General features: G+C 41.2%; 1 protein-coding gene across 3 annotated transcripts in view; it reads left to right on the top strand.

Annotated features, from left to right (window-relative positions):
* The window catches only part of PARP4 (poly(ADP-ribose) polymerase family member 4), a 221,456-nt gene that overhangs the window by 74,060 nt on the left and 123,699 nt on the right, over positions 1 to 23,697 (top strand). For all 3 annotated transcript variants that reach the window (XM_075851621.1, XM_075851620.1, XM_075851619.1), the window contains exons 8-17: positions 1,822 to 1,959; positions 2,279 to 2,449; positions 3,188 to 3,348; positions 5,706 to 5,843; positions 7,723 to 7,821; positions 9,764 to 9,947; positions 18,789 to 18,948; positions 19,821 to 19,945; positions 20,039 to 20,170; positions 20,257 to 20,343. In XM_075851621.1, coding sequence (XP_075707736.1) covers positions 1,822 to 1,959; positions 2,279 to 2,449; positions 3,188 to 3,348; positions 5,706 to 5,843; positions 7,723 to 7,821; positions 9,764 to 9,947; positions 18,789 to 18,948; positions 19,821 to 19,945; positions 20,039 to 20,170; positions 20,257 to 20,343 — 1,395 coding nt within the window. The remainder of the gene's footprint in view (positions 1 to 1,821; positions 1,960 to 2,278; positions 2,450 to 3,187; positions 3,349 to 5,705; positions 5,844 to 7,722; positions 7,822 to 9,763; positions 9,948 to 18,788; positions 18,949 to 19,820; positions 19,946 to 20,038; positions 20,171 to 20,256; positions 20,344 to 23,697) is intronic.

Below are 23,697 nucleotides of genomic sequence, written 5' to 3'. Positions count from 1 at the left end.
CTCCTGGCATCACTGTCCATATATGGACAGTGGTGTCAGAGGCTTCCCCAGAACCAGAGTCCCGGAGCAGAGCCACTACTAGCGCTCTGCCTGGAATTCCAGCTCTGCTCCTGACATTACTGTCCATATAGAGACAGTGATGTCAGGGGCTTCCCCAGCCGGAGACCCGGAGCAGAACTGCTTCTAGTACTCTGATTGGGACTCCAGCTCTGCTCCTGACATCACTGTCCATATATGGACAGTGGTGTCAGGGGCTTCCCCAGAGCCAGAGTCCCGGAGCAGAGCCACTACTAGCACTCTGCCTGGAATTCCAGCTCTGCTCCTCACATCACTGTCCATATTTGTCATGGGCTTCCCCAGCCAGAGTCCCGGAGCAGAGCCGCTTCTAGTACTCTGATTGGGACTCCAGCTCTGCTTCTGACATCACTGTCCATATATGGACAGTGATGTCAGGGGCAACCCCAGAGTCGAAGTCCCGGCCGGGCTGAGAGCTACTAGCACTCTCCCTGGTACTCCAGCTCTGCTCTTGACAGACGTCACTGTCCATATATGGACACTGGTGTCAGGGGCTTCCCCAGAGCCGGAGTCCCGCAGGAGAGCCACTACTAGCACTCTGCCTGGAATTCCAGCACTGCTCCTGACATCACTGTCCATATTTGGACAGTGATGTCAGGGGCTTCCCCAGCCGGAGTCCCGGAGAAGAGCAGCTTCTAGTACTCTGATTGGGACTCCAGCTCTGCCCCTGACATCACTGTCTATACATGGACAGTGATGTCAGGGGCTTCCCCAGAGCATAGGGGTTGCAATTGCGACCGGGCCCCAAAGCTAGGGGTACCCGCGGCCCCCCGCACCACATCTATAAAAATTTACTATAGTAACTGGGGCCTATGTAATAAACTACACGGGCCCCTGTTACTATAGTAGCTGACAGCGCATGACGTCACGACGCTGTGCACAACATCCTGTCGCTGGATGGAGTCAGGACCTCCGCTGCGGCTGAAGAGGAGGGTAAGTTTAATATTACTGTCTCCTGATGCTGATAGGTCGGGGTCCGACTCCCGGGGCCCCGACCAATCAGCTGTAATGAAGAGGATGCAGCACTCGTATGAGCGCTACTTCCCCTTCATTCCGGTCACTTGTTTACATAAAAACAAAAAACCTTCACATATTAGGTATCTACACGACCATAATAACCTGAAGAATTAATTTAACAGGTTCTTTAGTGTGAAATGTGAACGGGATAAAAAAGAAACAAGAAAAACTATGTCGAGAATTGCTTTTTTCTATATTCATTCCATAAAAAGAAATTTTTTCTACCCCCAAACTGCGAGAGAGAAAAAATTTCTCCCGCATAAAACAAGGCCTTATACAGCCACGTCAATTAAAAAATAAAAAAGTTATGGCTGCTGAAATGCAGAGAGGCAAAAACAGAAAAGTCTATCTGGTCATTAAGGCCTTTTCAGGCCCGGTCATTAAGGGATTAATAGTACATTGAGTCAGCATTGCTACCGAAATGTGGTCCTCATGGATCTATTCATAAAAAGTACATCATATATTTCATATGCTTTTCTAGGCTTTATCTTATATTTTTTAATTATTGATATTGACTAACATATAAACTAACCATGAGACAAAGAAAACTGTAGGTATCTACTAAACATCATCACGTTTACCCACAGTTATTTAAAAAAAAACATATATTGGCTAAGTATTTAACAAAAATAAGGTATTGTTTTCAACATGTGCAGGTTTTTTCTTCACACTAATGTCTAAATTAAGGAAAATCACAGTTTTTAAACATGTTTTGTTTTTAATGAAAAGGTTCTGCTCGGAGAAGCCATCAATATTACAGAATTGTCCCCCGAAGTCGCTGGCTTGGTTGAGTCTATTTGGGTGGATGCTGTTGGACATTTGGACTCCATTCTTTCATGCCCTGTGGAAAACATCAGCCTGAATGATGTAAGAAACATAATGACTGGGTGAAAAACAGATGCTAAGATTGGAATATTTATATATATATATATATATATATATATATATATATATATATATATATATATATATATATTTTATTTTTTAAATATTTATACATATGTGTTTTCCAAGCATTAACTGTGAGTTGCCGGTAGTGAAGATAGAACCATTCGGTCAGTCTTAGCTTGTATGTTTTGTAGGATTTTTCCACTACTTTTTATATTTACTCTACACGGTTTTTCTAAATATACTTTTATTACGTTTTGCAATGATTGTATTCTTTTATTGTTATTTCATACTTAAGGTTAGTAAAGCTGAAGGAATTCTACGCCAGTTACGAAATACTTTTAACAAGGAAGATACAAAAGACATTTATCAGATGATGAAAGAGTTTTATCGATTTATTCCACACAAGGAACAGATACAGAATAACATTAATATGAAGTTCTTGACGCTTAAGCAGGACTTATGCCAGGTACAGTACAACATATGTTCCATTCAATTTTTTTGTGTCTTCAGACAGTCTCATTTATTAAAACTAAAACTTGTCTTGTTGTCCAGAGCAACCAATGAAGACTCAGCTTTTATTTCTTAAACTGCTCTGGAAAAATGAAAGCTGCACTGGTTAGTTGCTATGAGTAACAAGGCCAGCTTTATTGTTAGCCAATTTTAATAAATGAGACTAATACTGACAATTTTATCATACACCATATTTTCCATTGGAGTTTAAAACTTTGCTGCAAGTACTATATATTATATAACCTAAAAAAGAAGATGCCAGAAGACTAGAAGTATAAGAAATTGAAAAAATACTTTATTGAGGATAACATGTAGACGTACTAAGATAAAAAACGAATCCATAAACCAACAGGTTAAAAGGACATACAAGCCATGCAGCTCATGAAATAAATGGATTGTATAAGTATGAATGCATGAAAAAATGCCTGGTTGTAGACACTATCACTGTAAGCATTAACAAGTTAAATCCTGCCCAACACAGTTTAAATCAACATAGAATGGACAAATACCATATAAAATAATTAAGTTAACAGGTATATATGAAGATGGCAGAAAATAAACATTGCTAATGAATGAAACAGTAAAACTTTTAAACGTGCCTCTCTATATTTTAATTAATTTTACATAGGTCACATATGCCTCAGTGCACTCATTAAAAGTTAGTTCTTCTTTTTTTCTCACTGTTTTCTTCTAGGTAATTAGGGACATGGTTAACGTCTGTGAGACTAGCTCTTCTAGATACACCGCAACCTCTACTGCCAAATACCAAGCGCTCAGATGCAGAATAGAACATCTTGACCCAAACTCTCCAGAGTTTCATCAGGTGAAACAGGGTATTCTGGAATACATCTACAGGTAAGTGATTAGTTAAGACATTTGCTACTTAAGCCTCATGCAAATGGAAATCGATTTCTGTGGGTGCTGTATTAAGGATTCGTGTGAGACCAATTTTTAAAACGGCGATGTGCATGAGCCCATCTGGATATTTTTTAAGAGATGGGTTTGCTCTACAGGGCAACTACTGAGTACCTGGGGATTTAATTATTAGGCCCGGTTCACATCTGTATTGGAGGTTACGTTAGGGGCCTCTGTCACAGATCTGGGTGAAAATACCGGAAACATTAGCGAAGCATGCTACGCTATTGATTCCAGTAAGACACCCTGGCGGAAACCAAGCAGAACCCATTAAAGTCAATAGGTTTCATTGGGTGCTGGTGGTATCCGTCGTAGGACGGAACTGGCGCTTCCGGTATTTTTGTTGTTCTTTTCCTCTGATGGAGCAGAACAATAGAAATACAGATGAGAACTCGGCCTCGCAATAATTATTCTCTCTACACTCCCAAACAACTGTAATAAATGTATCTGAGCAATGTGGGCAAAATGTATCAATAGTGTTGTAGAATGCATAAATACAGGAGAAAATCGCGAGGCATGTTAGATAATTTTCTCTTCCTTATGCCATCTCGGGGCTGGCATACATGTACAATTATTTTTTTTAAGCGGTAAAAATGGCACACGTATCTGGCACATTTTATGACTTCTCACTTTTTCTTGACACTTTTCAAAACTGTGGAGGTAGACAAAAAAAAAAAAATATATATATATATATATATATATATATATATAAACATAATATGCCTGTCATGTACTAATTTTTTATGCATTTTGCTTAGTAAATCTCTGCTACTTGTCTTCTAAATATTAAGCAAGTTTGGTTTCCATCAGTTTCATACTTTAATGGCAAAACTTTGTTGCACCTTCTACTTTATTATATTACTGTACATAATATGGCTGCATCTAAAAGAAAACTCAGTCAGGTAAAGATCAAGTACGTACCAAACTACCAGATTTCCCCCTAGCTCCCTTCCATAGGTGCTCTGTGTAATGAGAAAAAATAAAAAGAATAATATCCTCGCTTAAAGGGATTTTCCTAGGAGGGACATTTATGACATATCTACAGGATATGTCATAAATGTCAGATAGATGCGGGTCCCACATCTGGGACCCGCACCTATCTCTGGAACAGGGCCCCCTAAACCCTGTGCTACCGCTCTGTGTTGCGGCCAAAGCAGGAGATTTCTGACCATGAAGAAGAAATCAGCGTAGCTCGCAGAGCCCCCCAGAACTGAATGGTAGTTACAGAAACAGAGTAGCTCGCATGCTACGCTGCTTCCGTAACTGCCATTCACTACTATGGGACTTACGGAAACACCATGGCTCAGTGAGCTACGCTGTTTTCGTAACTCCGGACTATACAACCAGGAAGTGGCCGGGAGGCAGCGATAGCAAAATAAGCTAGAAGGGGGATTAGGGGGCCCGTTCTAGAGATAAGTGCGGGTCCCAGACGTGGGACCCGCATCTATCTGACATTTATGATATATCCTGTGGATATGTCATAAATGTCCCTCATGGGAAAACCCCTTTAAGTGCTAGGGAGTGGCAGGCATTTTGTTATTTTTCTAGCACTGTCCAATACATGTCACCAGCACATGCAGGTGACTTGCAGATATTCACTCTACTGGAAATATATGTATGTGTCCCCTGTAGACTGTGATCAGCAGCCTGTATAGCAAGAAAATGTAGTAAGCATGTCTACAGGATACTTGCCATTAGCTAGAAAATGGAAGCCACTTTTTATCTAACCAACTATAAAGTTTCTAAAACTCCCAAGCACAGCAGAAATTTGATGTATTTATTCTGCATCAACATGTGGCAGATAGACATTATATCCCCAAATTTCAGCATTTAGTTGCTTCGGTCCTTTGTACAGTTCTTGGAATAAATAAATCATGTGTTCGTTCTTTGTATTGACCACACGTATATACATGTAAATAAGATCACGTCTAAGGTGTCTATTTTGAAAGCTGAAACGATTTTCTGTCCATCGTTGTAAGAGACCTCCCATCCCATCTCATTTATAAATCTAGTCACCTTTGAACCCCTTTCCTTTTTACAATGTGGAGCCCAAAATGGAATCCCAAATTCGAGATGTGGTCTCACAAATAATTTATAGAGGGGTAATGTTACATTGGGATCGCAGGTTTTTATCTCTTTTTAGACACCCTAACATTTTATTTACTTTTGTAGCTGCTGCTTGACATTGAGTACTGCTGCTTAGCTTACTTGTAACCAGAATTGCAGGTCCTTCTCTTGTTCTGTTTTTCATAGATTCTGTTAATGTGCTATTAAAACAGAGTTTTTTCTTTGTACAGCAATAGACAATTTAACATCCTAAGAGTGTTCCGAGTTGGGAGACTGAGTGAGGCCACTAACTTTAAGAGTGATCTGGGAAATGTCAAGTCCCTGCTCCATGCTTCTTCACCATGCAATTTTATGGGGATCCTCTCACGGTGAGTTTGCACATTTGCTTATTTTCTTGGTTGTTCTGTGTGCCTGGGATCACAAGGGTCTAACTATCAAATTAACCAGCAAGTATATGCTATTGGGCCCATAAGCTGAGTTGGACCAGGTCTACTCTTATAAGAGCACTGGAGGTGAGGGGTATTGGACTGTTCTTGGAACATGGCAGATGCTTGAAAAAGTGAGGGCGAAGGTAAAATACTGAGAGTCTAGAAGAAAGATAGACAGATAGTAAAAAGTAAGAACATTTCTAAAAAAAAACCTGAAAGATGCACAATCAAGGACACACTTAGGGAGACTTCCATGTACCGGGAATCCCCCCTCTGAGCAGTTCAGCAGAAAAGATTGAGCAAAATTTTAAAATTGTTTCTGTCACTACTAGAACTCACTGCATATGAATTTACTATTGAGTTCCATTGAAGCTGTATAGATCCCTTTGCAGTGAACTCCCTCTAGTGGTAGATGCAGGCAGACAGAATTTGATCATGCTGCTTTACGTCGGTGTGAAGAAAAGTAGGGGATTTGGAGCTCTGTATTAGATAACCAGAGCTCCAATCCCTATAAAGAACCCGGTCCTATTTTGATTTAATAAAATGAAATTATAGGTGCACTTTCTTGCTATAGACCATGATTATTAACCCCTTTACCATTCTAAACAATATAATAATAATAACCATGTGCAAATCCCTATTCGCAAAAAGAAAAGAAATTTAAAATTAAAAACACTATAAACCACCAGGAGGATGACAGGAATGCTATCTGTCACGGTCTGTGGGAATGTGGACACACTAGGCCACACCGCCGTAGCGGGGAGGCAGCTGGACAAACAACAGAGCACCCCAGCAATACAAAGTCCCGCACTAGGGTACCTGAATAGTCCAGACAGTGGCCGAGGCTTTGACACGGATGGAGGTGGACGCAGCAGGTTACGCCAGACGTGGCAGATGACCGCAGGTGCAGCAGGTTGCACCAGACGTGGCGCATCACACTGGACGTGGTAGATGACACTGGACGTGGCAGGAGACACTTGACATGGCAGACGGCAGCAGGTAGTGTGGCACACGACTCCAACACTAACAGGCCCAGGAACAAGAACACAGCACGGGATACAGGGCACGGGTAACAACAGGAACGGAATAACACTAAGGGACCATTTGCAAGACTATCATGGGATAAACTAACAACGCTCAGGCAAGGATCAGAAGGGCCGGACCCTTTTTATAGTCCAGGGAATCATGTGCAGTTGATGAGAATTCCATTTGTGCGCACGCTGGCCCTTTAAGGTCGGGCACGTGTGTGCACGCGCACCCTATGGGACACAGCGGACTGGAGTGGAAGTGAGCGCTGGCATCTCCTGTGAAGGAGAAGCGAGCCGGCGGTCACAGATCCATGGCTTAGGCCACCGGGGGGGTAAACCCGACTGTCCGCGGCCTTAGGCGCTACACTATCGCTAACCTCTTAATTGGCAAAATTCATATAATCTTGAATTCTGCAGGGCACCAACTCACTTGGAACCTTCAGTCCTGCGTTTTCCCCTGACGATATACAAGGAACACAGAGATGGTAGAATGTGCCACGGAAGAAAAATATTATATACATTTTAAATCATCACTCATAATAATCATAGCCAAGTGTCTCAAAGCCCAGGGTGCCTGGAGAGGGCATAAATAATGGTGCTGATTCCAGGTTGTGCTATAGGGTCCTATGATTACTTGTTATGCCCCTTCTTATGGATAACATTGGTCATGTTTTAGACTTGTTTCATATTATGACGTGTTGTACTGGTTTGATTCATTCTCCTCTTCTTGCAAATTTTGTTGGTAAAATGTTTTTATTTAAAAAAAAAAATCTCTTCTGTGTTCTCTACAGTGGGCTAATGTTGCCAAAGATTATTGTTGAAGAGTTTGGTGGTGAAAGGACAGATATTGGTAACCTTGGAAGTGGCATTTATTTCAGTGATTCAATAAGGTGTGTAAGAAAATGTGATAATATCATGCTAAACATTCATGTTAAAATTGATAAGATTATACAGATTGAAAAGGTTTGTTATACTGGTTTCACATGGGCAGATATCACTCGTGTTTAATCGCTTTTAACGAGCGCCGATCGACAATACAGCCCATTATTCGGCGCTCGTTTTCTCCATTCACAAGGTGCTATGGCCGGTAATGTATGGGGATGAGCGATAGTTCGTCCCCATGCATTTGCATCATGTCGGCAGCACATCTCCATGATTATACAGGGAGATGTGCAGCCGACTAGCGACCATTTTTTTGGCTGCATAAAAGATGCGATCAGCCGGTTACACAGGGCATTGTTTGGGAACCAGTGTTCATACGAATGCTTGTTCACCTGATCATTGGCCTGTGTACAAGGCCCTTTAGTTTGTATCAGTTTGCTTAGGATACGACTGTATACCCTGATTCTCTCTTCCAATTCTTAGCTTTCCCTATTCTGTGGTGTCTGCGTGCATCATGGTCTAACTGATGAAAAATAAACAACACATTTAAAGTACACAGAAAAGTCTTTGAAATTGTTATAAATAACCATACCTATCATAATCAGATAGCTGTAGATGTATATTAGATGTAGTGCATCCAGAAATACTGAGCCTAACCTGCAGATTTGGAGTCTTTTTTACTTCCCTTTGCTGGTTTCTGTAAATGCATTTTCTCCCTGCTGCTCCCCATCATGCTGTTCTACTGAAACACTGAGTGACAAGCTGCAGCAGCACCCCCTCCTCCCCCGTCTTCCATTTATTGTATTACTCTAGATGGATTTTGGGGGACTGAGGAGGTTTCTAAACCTTTACAGGGAATCTACAAGTAGGGAACGGAAAGCTACAAGCTGTGGAAGGTGAGGGAAATGCCACTTTGGTACAACTGTTTTATGCCAAAGAGAACAAGATCCGTTCAGACGTCAGAGCTGCTCTTTTATTCCAGTTTACAAGGTTTACCTTTTTAAACCCCGAAAAGGAGGATGGCTACATGGGCCACATTTGTTTACATACAACATTTCCATGGACTAAATATGTCCATGTACAATTCTTTATATACATACTTCATTCTTTATGCTCTGGTTACACACAGTGGGATTGATGTAGTAGTTTTTGGGAATCACATTGGTAGGCTGTGTATATTACAAAACATGAGCACATAGAGTTTGTTACAACTAAAGTATACATACATACATACATACATACATACATACATACATACATACATACATACAGTACATTGTATGTGCTCTGGTGAGTGATCAATGGTTGTAATTGTGTGATCATTGACTAACAACTTGTGTATACTCTGCTGCAGATAGAAGTATTTTATTAAACTTAATAAATAAGTCAGTTAAGCCGTGTTGTGGTGAGCGGTACCCCAAGACTCATGTTTAGTCCTATTTGTCAAATTCCCAAAACAATACGATATGTAAGCCTGGTAAGATTGGTGAATGCATCTCAGAATAAAAATGTCAGGGTTTCTTATGTGAATCAAACAAATGTGTTAGGCTAAGTTCACACTACCGTTATAGTACGTTTAGGACTCTTCAGTCAGAGGAAGAGATGAACGAGAGTCCAAACGGAAAGCATTTCTTCTGTTTGAATTACCATTGAATTCAATGATAACTCTTTTGTTTCAGATGTATTCTGTCTGCCTCCGTTCGCTAGGTTTCCGTTTTTTTCCACGGAAGCAAAAGTGCTGCTGACTGCACTTTTGCTTCCGTGAAAAAAATGGAAAGCTAGCGAACGGAGGCTAACGGAATGCATCTGAAACAAAAAAAATTACCATTGAATACAAAGGTTAATTAAAACGGAAGAGACCTAAATGGAGCATAACTAGTGCGACCTTACCCTTACCCAGTATTTCATATAAAGCTTACATACATTTTTCTCTATTTTTTTTTCATGTAGCACAAGCTTTAAGTATTCCCAGCCAAGTGATATCACTGGATCGCGGCTCTTGGTCGTCTGTGATGTGGCTTTAGGTAAATGCACAGATGTGTTTCAAAGAGATTACACAATCTCTGAACCGCCCAATGGCTTCCACAGTGTGCATGGTGTCCAACGCAAGGATGGGGTACAGTCAGACTTTACAGTAAGTAGCATTGGCTTAATTATTATGTCTATGTACCAAACCGTCCGTTAATAACGGACTAATTATAAATATTACTATATTTATATGTGTTTTTTGGATGTAAAGGTTAGAGCAACAGGCTTCTCATGTTTAAAGAAAGAAAAAAAGACTGGTTCATTTATAGCTACGTTTTACTTCCCTGTTTTCATCCTGTATGGATTCAGCAGAAAGAATGGTAAGATACTTGGGGCTCTGTCGTCAGAAATAGAAGAAGGGCCCACATAGCTCCAGTGTATTAAAGATATTGTTTTTCGTTTCAATGGTTTTTAATAAGTTTTTAAGATAGCAAGAATACAGGAATAAGCATAACAGATAGCATAGTCACAGCCGAAACATCAGGCTGATTCCTCAAATGGTAAGCAAGATAAAGAATATAGAAAACATAAACTGAATAACAAATCATAGAGCCAGCAGAATTTGTCACTTGTATAAACGCAAATACAAATTTAGGTTACATTTAGTACGAGAGCACGAGACTGATCACAATCTAGAAGGAAATTATCTATTACAGCAAAAAGGGACTAAAAGCCCAGGTTGTCCAAATACCTGCAAATGTCGGAAAGGCAAAGTTGCCATGTGCAATTAACTTCTCATACATATAAGAGGTATTGATTAAGGAGAGCAATTCTTGTAAGGTGGGAGCAATAGCGATTTTCCAATTTCTAGTCAAAATGAGTTTAGCCATAACTAAGATTTTACAGGTAAAGATATTTTTAGTTTTTTCATCGCTTCGAGTCTCGGGGTTGAACAGACCCTTCCTTCAGGCATTTAAAGCAGATACAGATCTTTAAAACAAAGAAGCACAAAATATACAGTATATGCTAATGTTACAAAAACGTAAGCATGACTAAGGCAGAGCAAAGCAAAAATCAGAGAGAAGAATTAATCCATGTGCAAAAAAATACTTAAAGGGTTTTTCCCACGTGGGACATTTATGACATATCCAAAGGATGTCATAAATGCCAGATAGATGCGGGTCCCACCTCTGGGACCCTTACCTATCTCTAGAACGGGGGCCCCTAAACCCCGTTCTAACTTTGTCTGCTATCACTGACTCCAGGCCACTTCCTTACTTTATGGTTGGGAGTTCTGAAAACAGCGTAGCCCGCTGAGCTACGCTGTTTACGTAACTCCCATAGTAGTGAATAGCAGTTACGGAAGCAGCGCAGCATGCGAGCTAAGCTGTTTCCATAACAACAATTCAGTTCTATGGGGCTTACGAAAACAGCGTAGCTCAGTGAGTTACGCTGTTTTCACCTTCATGGTCGGAAATCAGCCGACACACAAAGAGGTAGAACGGGGTTTAGGTGCCCCGTTCTAGAGATGGTGCGGGTCCCAGAGGTGGGACCCGCATCCATCTGACATTTATGACTTATCCTGTGGATATGAATAATCCAAAAAATACAATATTTGAAGTATTTATACCAAAGAGAAGAAAAGGAGCATGGAAGCCATATAGTAAAAATAAACAACTTTATTATTCATATAATTACATACACAGAAAGAGTTAAAAAGGTACAAGAAGGACAAGAGGACTCTGTAATGTTCCAGTGTGAACATAAATGGCAGACTCCCTATGATATATATGGGAATGTATCAAGCAATCTAGAGAAGTAAGCATGGGGTATACAGTGAAGGAAATAAGTATTTGATCCCTTGCTGATTTTGTAAGTTTGCCCACTGTCAAAGACATGAACAGTCTAGAATTTTTAGGCTAGGTTAATTTTACCAGTGAGAGATAGATTATATTTAAAAAAAAAAAAACAGAAAATCACATAGTCAAAATGATATATATTTATTTGCATTGTGCACAGAGAAATAAGTATTTGATCCCCTACCAACCATTAAGAGTTCAGCCTCCTCCAGACCAGTTACACGCTCCAAATCAACTTGGTGCCTGCATTAAAGACAGCTGTCTTACATGGTCACCTGTATAAAAGACTCCTGTCCACAGACTCAATTAATCAGTCTGACTCTAACCTCTACAACATGGGCAAGGCCAAAGAGCTTTCTAAGGATGTCAAGGACAAGATCATAGACCTGCACAAGGCTGGAATTGGCTACAAGACCATAAGTAAGACGCTGGGTGAGAAGGAGACAACTTGGTGCAATAGTAAAAAAATGGAAGACATACAAAATGACTGTCAATCGACATCGATCTGGGGCTCCATGCAAAATCTCACCTCGTGGGGTATCCTTGATCCTGAGGAAGGTGAGAGCTCAGCCGAAAACTACACGGGGGGAACTTGTTAATGATCTCAAGGCAGCTGGGACCACAGTCACCAAGAAAACCATTGGTAACACATTACGCCGTAATGGATTAAAATCCTGCAGTGCCCGCAAGGTCCCCCTGCTCAAGAAGGCACATGTACAGGCCCGTCTGAAGTTTGCAAATGAACATCTGGATGATTCTGAGAGTGATTGGGAGAAGGTGCTGTGGTCAGATGAGACTAAAATTGAGCTCTTTGGCATTAACTCAACTCGCCGTGTTTGGAGGAAGAGAAATGCTGCCTATGACCCAAAGAACATCGTCCCCACTGTCAAGCATGGAGGTGGAAACATTATGTTTTGGGGGTGTTTCTCTGCTAAGGGCACAGGACTACTTCACCGCATCAATGGGAGAATGGATGGAGCCATGTACCGTCAAATCCTTCGTGACAACCTCCTTCCCTCCACCAGGACTTTAAAAATGGCTCGTGGCTGGGTCTTCCAGCACGACAATGACCCAAAACATACAGCCAAGGCAACAAAGGAGTGGCTCAAAAAGAAGCACATTAAGGTCATGGAGTGGCCTAGCCAGTCTCCAGACCTTAATCCCATCGAAAACTTATGGAGGGAGCTGAAGATCCGAGTTGCCAAGCGACAGCCTCGAAATCTTAATGATTTACAGATGATCTGCAAAGAGGAGTGGGCCAAAATTCCATCTAACATGTGTGCAAACCTCATCATCAACTACAAAAAACGTCTGACTGCTGTCCTTGCCAACAAGGGTTTTGCCACCAAGTATTAAGTCTTGTTTGCCAAAGGGATCAAATACTTATTTCTCTGTGCAAATTGCAAATAAATATATATAATTTTGACTATGTGATTTTCTGTTTTTTTTAATTTATATAATCTATCTCTCACTGGTAAAATTAAACTAGCCTAAAAATTCTAGACTGTTCATGTCTTTGACAGTGGGCAAACTTACAAAATCAGCAAGGGATCAAATACTTATTTCCTTCACTGTACGTGGTGAAGATAGTAAAGAACTCTAGTTGTCATACCTAGTCATTATACATGTAGTGCATACGGATAGACAAAATTAGAGTCAAGTGCTAGTAGCAAATAACAATCAGTTAAAGGACTGATAATCCACCCTTCCCCCTTACTTCCAGAAAGTCTTACCCATTTGAAGTTAGTAGGAGAGTCTGACAGAAATGCGGTGAACCCCAACGCGCGTTTCGCGGTATGCTTCCTCAAGGGGTGTAAAGTGTCTAATAGCTGGCAGCCTTAAATAGGGTGAAACGCAGGTGTACTGACTGTCTGTTAGTTCAAGGAGATCTCGGCGCACGTCTCCTGCCGAAACCGGAAGTGAGGCATGCCCCACTTCCAGCCCCCAGCGCCATAGCGCACATCCAGGATCCCCGACGCGTACAGGGATCCCGGACATGCGCAGTGCGCTATGGGGGGCGGGAATGGGGCTGGACGCACACCGGCAATGTGCAGCAAGACTGCGCACCTCATTGGACAAGAAACAAAGGGAGGAGAAGAAGGTAGGTGTTAATTTCCCAAACGTCAATTACAGCCCAAGATAGGTGCCGATATCCAAAGTTTTTCCCATAAATTAAAATCAATCTAAAGACGACTAGAATGTTTAAGCATATGACATTAAATAGAATCATTTATATGTGACAAGGATATGTTATTAAAAGAGAATATATAAAAAAAACGGTCTGTGACTCATTATACATAATGATATGAACTAGAGTGTATTAAGACTAGTTGCAGTACTTAGCCTGCAAGTTAGATGCGAGGAAGAACTTATCTCCCATGGAAAATCAAAGAAAAATCAAAGAAAAATTGTTGAAGTGTTATATTCAATTTTATAAATAGACAGCGTGCACAATATTAAAACAATATAAATAGTTTTCACCTTCATGGTCGGAAATCAGCCGACACACAAAGAGGTAGAACGGGGTTTAGGTGCCCCGTTCTAGAGATGGTGCGGGTCCCAGAGGTGGAACCCGCATCCATCTGACATTTATGACTTATCCTGTGGATATGAATAATCCAAAAAATACAATATTTGAAGCAGCACAAATCCCGTTATCAGGAGCGGTGTCACGCTGTAAGATCAGACAAACCCAGTCTGACGTAATGTAATCTTCAGAAAAAGCGTGGTGAACAGCAGCACACGTCTCCCAAGTTTCAAGAAACTTGGGAGACGTGTGCTGCTGTTCACCACGCTTTTTTTGAAGATTATCCTGTGGATATGTCATAATTGTCTCTTGTGGGAAAACCCCTTTAATATTATTTTATATACCTTTACACGTAACATATAATAATGGATATTGCTAAAAATAATTTGAAAATAAAAGATGAATAAAAAAGTAAGATCAGAACAGAATCATGTACTTATCCTGTATCAGATTTACCAATATGCAGTATACTGGAAACAATACAAAAGGATGCAAATGTAACAAACTTATGCACACAGACGATTAAATCTGACTTAGGCCAGCTACAATATGTGCTGTGAATATAGACTAAATCTGTGTATTCACACTTTAATTGAATGCAGTTGTTTGTTTGTTTGTTTGTTTGTTTGTTTGTTTGTTTTTTTGTTTGTTTGTTTTACCAGAGAAAACTGTGAATGGTACTAAAAATGAGGAGCAATATAACAATTCACATTAGGGCTCATTCAGACGAACGTGAATAACATCCGTGTGCTGCGCAAGTCAATCACGTGCAGCACACGGACCCATTGATTTCAATGGGGCCATTCACACATGCAGGACTTTTCACGCAGCGTGTGTCAATTGCGTAAAACTCACTGCATGTCCTATATTGGTGCGTTTTTCACACACCTATCGCCCATTGAAGTCAATGGGTGCGTGAAAACCACGCACAGCACACGGATGCACATCATTTACGCATCAATTCAATTGAAAATAATAATTTAAAAAAAGTTGTTCTTTGCGGGTGCGTGAATAACGCATGCCCCTCGCAAAGCACAATGATGCATAACGGACCAGAATTTGATACGCTGGTGTGAATGCAGCCTTAGGCTGGGTTCACACAGAGTTTTTTTGCAGGCGGAATTTCTGCCTCAAAATTCAGTTTGGAAGTTTGAGGCAGATTTTCCTCTCCCTGCACGCCGATTTTTGCCATTGAGCTCCGCGGGCATAAAACGCAGTGAAATACGCTTTCTCTGCCTCCCATTGATGTCAATGGGAGGACAGAGGCGTAGACGCCCGAAGATAGGGCATGTCCCTTCTTTCTCCCGTGAGACGGTTTTACTGCTCGCGGGAAAAAGACGCCTCCGCCTCCCATTGAAATCAATGGGAGGCATTTTGGGTCAGTTTTTGACGAGTTTTGCGTAAAAAAAATTCTGTGTGAACATAGCCTTATACTTTCCCTCGACTCCTGTTTTTAAAAAAACAAAAAAAAACTGCATGCCAAAACAGTATCAAACCACTAGGTGTGAACTATTCCTAATTGCAATTTTGTCCTGTTACATGTTTCTTGTTTTTTTCTGAGAGTTGATCCCTGTTGCGATCTTGGCTGTAATCAATTTTGCTTCTTATTCCACTTTGTTTGATTCTTGGCCCCTTCAACTCTAGCTTTGTTTTATTATTCCTAATCCCTACTCTTTTTGCTACATGTTGTGGTTTCCAACTCTTTGGCCAATCTGTTTATGTGATACTATGCTAAATCACCATGGTTTATTTAGTATTTGCTAGATATTGTGTGTATCTTTTGTGGCTTTTGATTTAATTGATTTTAGCATCAGTATAGAGGTTTTTCCCCCGCAGGACAGATAGTGTCTACCACAAGAGTCTTTCAAAGTTGCAACAGGAAAAAAAAACAAGCTTCTTTTTATATAAAGTTGTGTAAAACATTTACAATATCACCACTCCTATTCTTTTATGTACAGCTGCAGGAATTACTTGGATTTCTGCATTTATTATTAATAAAATGTGGTCTGATTGTAATCTAAGTCACAATTATACACAAGCACAATCTAACTAAACTAATAACACATAAACGGTTGTACTTTTCATGCCTTTTATTGAGCACATTGAGTAAATATTCACAGTGCTGGGAGAATAAGTAAGTAAACCCCTGTTTTAATGACATCTCGAAGATCTAATTAGCAAAAGTTGTTTCAGTTAAGGGGTTTCCCAAGTTAAAACTTGTATGTGTTAATGCTTTTAACTTGGGAATGTACTTACAGTTTCAATATTGGCCCCATTTCCCGATGCTGCCGTGGGGCACATGACTGGTGACGCCACTCTCTGCCCGCTATGTTTATCAGCCATATACCTGTTACGTGGTCGATTTATTAAAATTTTCCACCTGGTATACGACACGTCACTATTGACGTGCCGTGTATGGGCTGTTCTGTTATACAGCCAGCAACGCGCATGTCACTTCTTGAGGCGTTTTTGGAGCAGTTTTTCATTGACTCAATTGCAAAACAGCTCCAAAAACGGCTGTAAAAAAACGCCAGTTGCTTAAAAAACTGCAGAAAATCAGAGGCTGTTTTCCCTTGAAAACAGCTCCGTATTTTCAGCCGTTTTTGTTAAGCGTGTGAACATAGCCTTAGGCAAATTGTCTTCATACGGAAAAAATTCAGGACGGTTATTACTCTCCCTAGGAGTAGGTATCCTGTTAAGATCCCTCCAAGGACACAACTGGCAATCCTGAAAGGGATGGGAAAGAACCCAAGGGTAACAGCAAAAGATCTGCTGAAGAATTTACAAACTGCAAAAACTTCTTTTCATGTGTCCTCTATTAGAAAAACACTGACAAGAATGGTGTTCATGGAAGGAAAAATAATGCCAAAAAAAACCAACAAATTGCGGGATCAAGTTTGCCTGAGACCACCTGGATGTTTTTAACACAAATGCACTTTGGTATGTTTGGAGGAAAAAAACACTGCTCACCAACACCAAACCTTATCCCAACTGTGAAGTATGGTAGAGGAGCTGCTTTGGGGCTGCATTGCTGCCTCAGGGCTTGGATGCCTTGAGTTTTTGGAGTAAACAATGAATTCAAAGATATATTAAAGCATTTTACAGGAGAATGAAAGGGCAGCAGTCCATGACTTAAAGCTGACGACAGGTTGGGTAATGCAACAAGACGATGACCCAAAGCACAAAAGTAAATAAACGAAAGAACGGGCGGAAAAAAAATAATAATAATTTGTTCAGGGGCCTGACCTTAAGGGTATGTGCACACGATAGCAGGCATTTACGTGTGAAAAGACAGACCGTTTTCAAGAGAAAACAGCTGCCTCGTTTCACACATAAATGCTCCTCCTCGTATTATGCGAGGCGTCTGTGACGCTCGTAAATCGTGAGCTGCTCTTCATTGAGTTCAATGAAGAACGGCTCAAATTACGTTACAAAGAAGTGTCCTGCACTTCTTTGCCGAGGCAGTCAATTTACGCATCGTCGTTTGACAGCTGTCAAACGACGACGCGTAAATGACAGGTCGTCTGCACAGTACGTCGGCAAACCCATTCAAATGAATGGGCAGATGTTTGCCGACGTATTGTAGCCCTATTTTCAGACGTAAAACGAGGCATAATACGCCTCGTTTACGTCTGAAAATAGGTAGTGTGAACCCAGCCTTAGACTGGTTTCCCACAGTTCAGATTTTCTGCAGATTTTGAAAGCCAAAACCAGAATTGGATGCTGTGGCATGATCTGTAATATTGATGAACTGAAACACATTTACAGCGAGGAAAGATACAAAATTCCTCCTCAACGTTGTATAAATCTAAGACCCCATGCACATGAACGTGCTTTTGCGGCCCCAATTCCCCCGAAAATCCACGGGAGAATTGCGGCCCCATTCATTTCTATGGTGCCACGCACACGATCGTGGTTTCCACGGTCCGTGCATGGCCCAGGAGACTGGAACGCAGAAAGAACGGGCAAGTCTTATTACGGCCATGTTCTGCGGTCCAGGCTCATAGAAAATAATGGACGCGGACATGTGCACTGCCCGCGATTTGCGGGAGGCTCGCGGGAGACACTCCGCGGCCCGCCGACCCAAAAATCACGGCTGTGCACATGGCTACGGTCGTGTGCATTAGGCCTTATTTCCAAACACAGGAAACCTTTGGTGGAGGTGATTCTTACCAGTTATTAAATTCAAGGGTTTACTTCCTTTTTCCTCCCTGCACTGTGGATGTTTACTCAATGTGCTCAATAAAAGAAATGAACAGCACAACTGTTTGTATGTTATTGGTTTTGGCATATTGTATTTTTCTTTAATTGTGACTTAGATAACAATCAGACCACATTTTCTTAGTAACCAATGCAGTAATTCAGGTAATTCCAAATTTACTTACCCCCACCCTCTCACTACCACCTTCAGCAGTAAGTTCAGGATATAAATATTTTAGTCTCCATGATTTCCATGATATCCCAGCAATCTGCCAATTTTCCATTGGCCCACATTACTTATTTCTTCCATTATTCACAATGGTTAATAACTGCACCTGTGAAAGGAGGTGGATGACCTTTTTATTATGGACCATGAGAATAAATTAAGAAACAACTTGTGACCTTCTTGTGTACTTTTTAGGATGATGAATATGTGGTGTATAGCTTGAATCAAGTCCAAATGAGATACATTGTTCAGTTTTCCACTGATGGGGACGATGTCGACTTACATAAAGAATCTTTGTTTATTTCAATTGTTCAAACACCAGATCATTGTAACAGTCTGCCTGAACCACCAGAAGGTAAGGAATGTTAATCAGTAGCAGTTTACCACCAATTATAATGTTAAAGGGGTTGTCCCACAATTAAATTTATTCATTGAAGAGATCATAAAAAATGAACAATGTTTGCCATTTACATGCTGTTAAAAAAAAATGATCCAGTGAACAGTTACATTTACTTCTATAGTATGGCACCACCTGTGGTTCAAAGCGCATAGAAATGTGTTTGTCCACTTAATGAGCGTGCTGGTGAATACCCTTGCTCAGTCACTCTTCCCACATCAAGGTCTCTGCATAGTAATTCTTTGATGTCAAAAAAGCAGAAAAAGTTTTCTGACCTGCTTGTCAGGGAAGGAGCAGAGCCTTTGCAGTAGCATGGCAGTATAGCTGCGGAGACTCCTGCTTCTTAGCTTGTTAGGACTGTAAAGCTCGGCATCCTGACAGCTGATATGAACCCTGCACATGCCTACTTAGGCTTTTTTTGTTTTATTTCATTATATTTTAATTGGTGTTTAAGGGAGTGCCTACAGTGGATGTCACACAAAATGTATTTTCACTACTGTGGACCCACTGTTACATGTCTGCATGGACGGTAAGAAGGGACCATTTTGTCAGCTGCCAGAGGGGGAAGGAGACTGATTCTGCTCAGAGCCCCCCCCCCCCCGCAGTGGCACAGATTAACAGCAGCACAGATTAGCAGTAGCACCAGGGGTAATTTAGGGACATAGTATAGCAAAAAAATAAATTCATAATAAAGGTTTTTATATGCTATTAACAGTATTTCTGGAGTTGCTATGAAAATGATGCCTGGGATAACCCCTTTAAGGAATATCTTAACGATATGCTATAATATTTCAAATACCCCTTTAATGTTAGTTTTTCTATTTTAACAGATGTTTCACTAGAGGAGCTACCTGATAAACAGGTCACAAAAGGTGGTCTACAAGGCAGTGATGGCCAGCAAATTCCGCTAGAAAGTATACATGTCAAAGCTCGATTAATGGACCTTGCTGCTCAGGTACATGTAGCTTTAAAAGACATAGCCATGTAAAAGGCCAACAATTTCTCAGGTATATAGACTAATATGTGTTGTTGTTTTTTTTTACAACAGGTGGTGATGTTCCAGACCTTTAAGAATAGTTCTACCTTCCCTATTGAGGCAAAGTATGTTTTCCCTCTGGACGGTACTGCAGCTGTATGTGGGTTTGAAGCTTTTATCAATGGGAAACACATCATAGGAGAGGTACAATACTTAAATTAAAGTAAAGATTTTTATTCAAGAAAACATATGTTTCTTTTTATTTTAATGATGTAAATAATTTTCTGCAGGTTAAGGAAAAGCAGCAGGCACATGAAGAGTACAGGACCGCGATCAGTGAAGGACATGGAGCTTATCTCATGGATCAAGATGCTCCGGTATGTTTCCAAAGCACTTCATTGTGCCTACTTTTATGTTATAAACCGATAATCTTAATTACAAATCAAAGCATATGGTTGTCTCATTACATTGTTACAACAATCATAAATCATGAACATGGTGAGGAATTTAGGCATAAACCCAAAGTATATTAGACAGTTGCATAACGTACATGATGATTAAACCTTATTTACATAACTTTATTCCTTAAATTCTGCAGGCATAATGCAGTCCAACCAGGACTGGAACAAAACGGTAGAGGTTGTTGCCTATGGCATACCTGCCTGCCCTTCCATTAGAAGTGCATTTCTGAGGTGTTTTTTTCTGTGTTCTTGGGGAAAAATACAATTGAAAATTGCCTGCAACTGCAGTAATCTCACAGATCACTCAGCCCCAGGCTTGTGCAGGTGGAGGGGGAGACATATATGCAACTGTTGATTGGCTGCTCACTGAGAAAAAGAGGGTATTGGGGATTTCTAGTTGGTGCACTGTATATGGGGGCACTCTCTGGATGGGGCACTGTATATGTGTCACTCCCCTCCCTTTATATGTGTTACTCCCTAACTCATTTGATGATGGAAGCAGCAAAAATGGGCAAGCGTAAGGATCATAGCCACTTTGACAAGGGCCAAATTGTGATGGCTAGATGACTGGGTCAGAGCATCTCTAAAATGGCAGATCTTGTGGGTGTTCCTGGTATGCAGCAGTAAGTACCTACCAAATGTGGTCCAAGGAAGGACCACAGTGAACTGCCAACAGGGTAATGTGCGCCCAAGGCTCATTGTTGCATGTGGGGAGTAAATGCTAGCCTGTTTTGATCTGATCTAACAAATTGTTAAAAAAGTTAATTCTGGCTATAATAGAAGGATATCAGAACACAGTGCACCGTAGCTTGCTGCATTCGGCCTTCTTAGCCACAGGCCAGTCAGATTGCCCATGCTGAGATCCCTGTCCTCTGCCGAAAGCACCTAGAAAGGGCACCTGAACATCAAAACTGGACCATGGAGGAAGGTGATCTGGTCTGATGAATCACGTTATTCATTATGTGGACGGCCGGTTGCGTATGTGCCACTTACCCGGGGAAGAGATGGCACCAGGATGCTCTATGGGAAGAAGGTGAGCCGGCGGAGACAGTGTGATGCTCTGGGCAATGTTCTGCTACGAAACCTTGGGTCCTGGCAATTATGTGGTTTTACTTTGAAATGTAAAGTACCTCCTACCTAAACATTGTTACAAACCAAGTACACCCATTCATGGCAACAATTTTCCCTAATAGCAATGACCTCTTTGAGCAGGATAATGCGTCCTGCCACAGTGCAAAAATTGTTCAGGAATGTTTTGAGGAACATAATAAAGAGTTCAATGTGTTAAGTCTAGCTCCTAAATTCTCCATATCTCATCCTGATCAAGCAGCTGTGGGGTGTGCTGGAAAAACAAGTCCCACCAATGGAGGCCCTACCTCGCAACTTACAGGACTTAAAGGCAGGGTCGGACTGGCCCACCAGAGGATGCTCCGGTGGGCCCAGGCTCTAACACGATTATGGGCCTTAAATGTCCAGCAGAAGACAACCCCATTCGAAGCTCTTTGGAGCCAAGCACTTGCCAGTACGGTGTATATCTTATGGGATGATTCACAAATTACCTAAAGGGGGTTTTACACAGGACGATTATCGTTCATATAACGCTCGTTGACGATAATTGCACTGTGTAAACAGGGCAAACATCAGCAGATGAAGGAGCAAACGCTCGATCATCTGATGGTCGTATCGTTTTAAAAAAAGTAAGAGATTATCGTTGTCGGCAGCACATCTCCCTGTGTAAACGGAGACGTGCTGCCGATATGATAATAATGGATGGGGACGAGCGATCGGAGGAACAACCGGTCGTCCCCACCCATAGCTCCGTGTGACAGGAGCAAGCGAGCGCCGATCAACGATGTCTCATTGATCGGCGTTCGCTGCATCGGCCTAGTGTCGGCTGGTGTAGAAGGGCCTTAAGAGACCTTATTGATTATATGTCCTGTGTATACAATGATAACAACAAGGACTATGATAAAATGAAAAGTGGACATGTACATGTTCTATACAGCTGGAGGGTGGGCCCTCAAAATATCTCCTCTGGTGAGCCCAAGGTACCCCAGTCCGACACTGCTTAAAGTGGTATTCCCATATCGGACCTTTAAAGAGGCTCTGTCACCACATTATAAGTGCCCTATCTCCTACATAATGTGATCGGCGCTGTAATGTAGATAACAACAGTGTTTTTTATCAGTTTGAGCAAGTTATGCACAATTTTAGATTTATGCGAATTAATTATTTAATAGACAACTGGACGTGTTTTTAGTGTTTTACCAACTGGGCGTTGTGAAGAGAAGTGTATGACGCTGACCAATCAGCGTCATACACTTCTCTCCATTCATTTTTAGCAGTACTCGCAACACAACGTGATCTTGCGAGATCACGCTCTGCAGTCACATACTCCCATATTAACTTTACCGAAGTGTCTTGGGAGTGAATAGACATCACCTCCAGCCAGGACGTGATGTAAATTCATCACTCCCGACACTTTGGTAAAGTTTCTGTGAATGACCGCACACGTGATCTCGCGAGATCACGTGTGCTGTCATTCACAGAAACTTGATGATGAATAGACATCGCGTCCTGACTGGAGGTGATGTTTATTCACTCCCAAGACACTTCGGTAAAGTTAATATAGGAGTATGTGACTGCACAGCGTGATCTCGCGAGATCACGCTGTGTTACGAGTACTGCTAAAAATGAATGGAGAGAAGTATTGGTAAAAAAGTAAAAACGCGCCCAGTTGTCTATTAAGAAAGTAATTAGCATAAATCTAAAGTTGTGCATAACTTGCTCAAAATTGATAGTTTTTCAAAATAAAAAATACTGTTGTTATCTACATTACAGCGCCAATCACATTATGTAGGAGATAGGGCACTTATAATGTGGTGACAGAGCCTCTTTAAAGGGGTTTTCCGGAACCAATTAATCCAATCCTGTTAAACTAAATATGTCAAACCTAAGCTTTTTGCAATGTACTTGCGTTTGAAAAGATGTTCCTAGTGGTGTATCTCATATTCTATCACGTGATGCCTCGCTAACCTGAAATCCTAACTTCCGCCTCAGCCCCGTCCATGAGCTCGAACTTCCGTTTTCCGGCAGTCTGAGTGTACGGTCACGTCATAAATGACGTAACTATACACTGTGTTAATGTTAATGTTCTCTTACTCCTATTCAGAGCATGCGTGGTTGATACACACTTAGTGTGCAACACGGATGCACTATCCCAGGGTTCAGCAAACTCCAGCACCCGGCACGCTGTCCCTGTGTTCAGCG

Source organism: Rhinoderma darwinii, chromosome 2 (genome assembly GCF_050947455.1).
Source record: "Rhinoderma darwinii isolate aRhiDar2 chromosome 2, aRhiDar2.hap1, whole genome shotgun sequence".
In the NCBI taxonomy this organism is placed as follows: Eukaryota; Metazoa; Chordata; class Amphibia; order Anura; family Rhinodermatidae; genus Rhinoderma; species Rhinoderma darwinii.
Note: the sequence above shows the minus strand (reverse complement) of the source record. Positions and strands in the feature narration are given on the sequence as shown.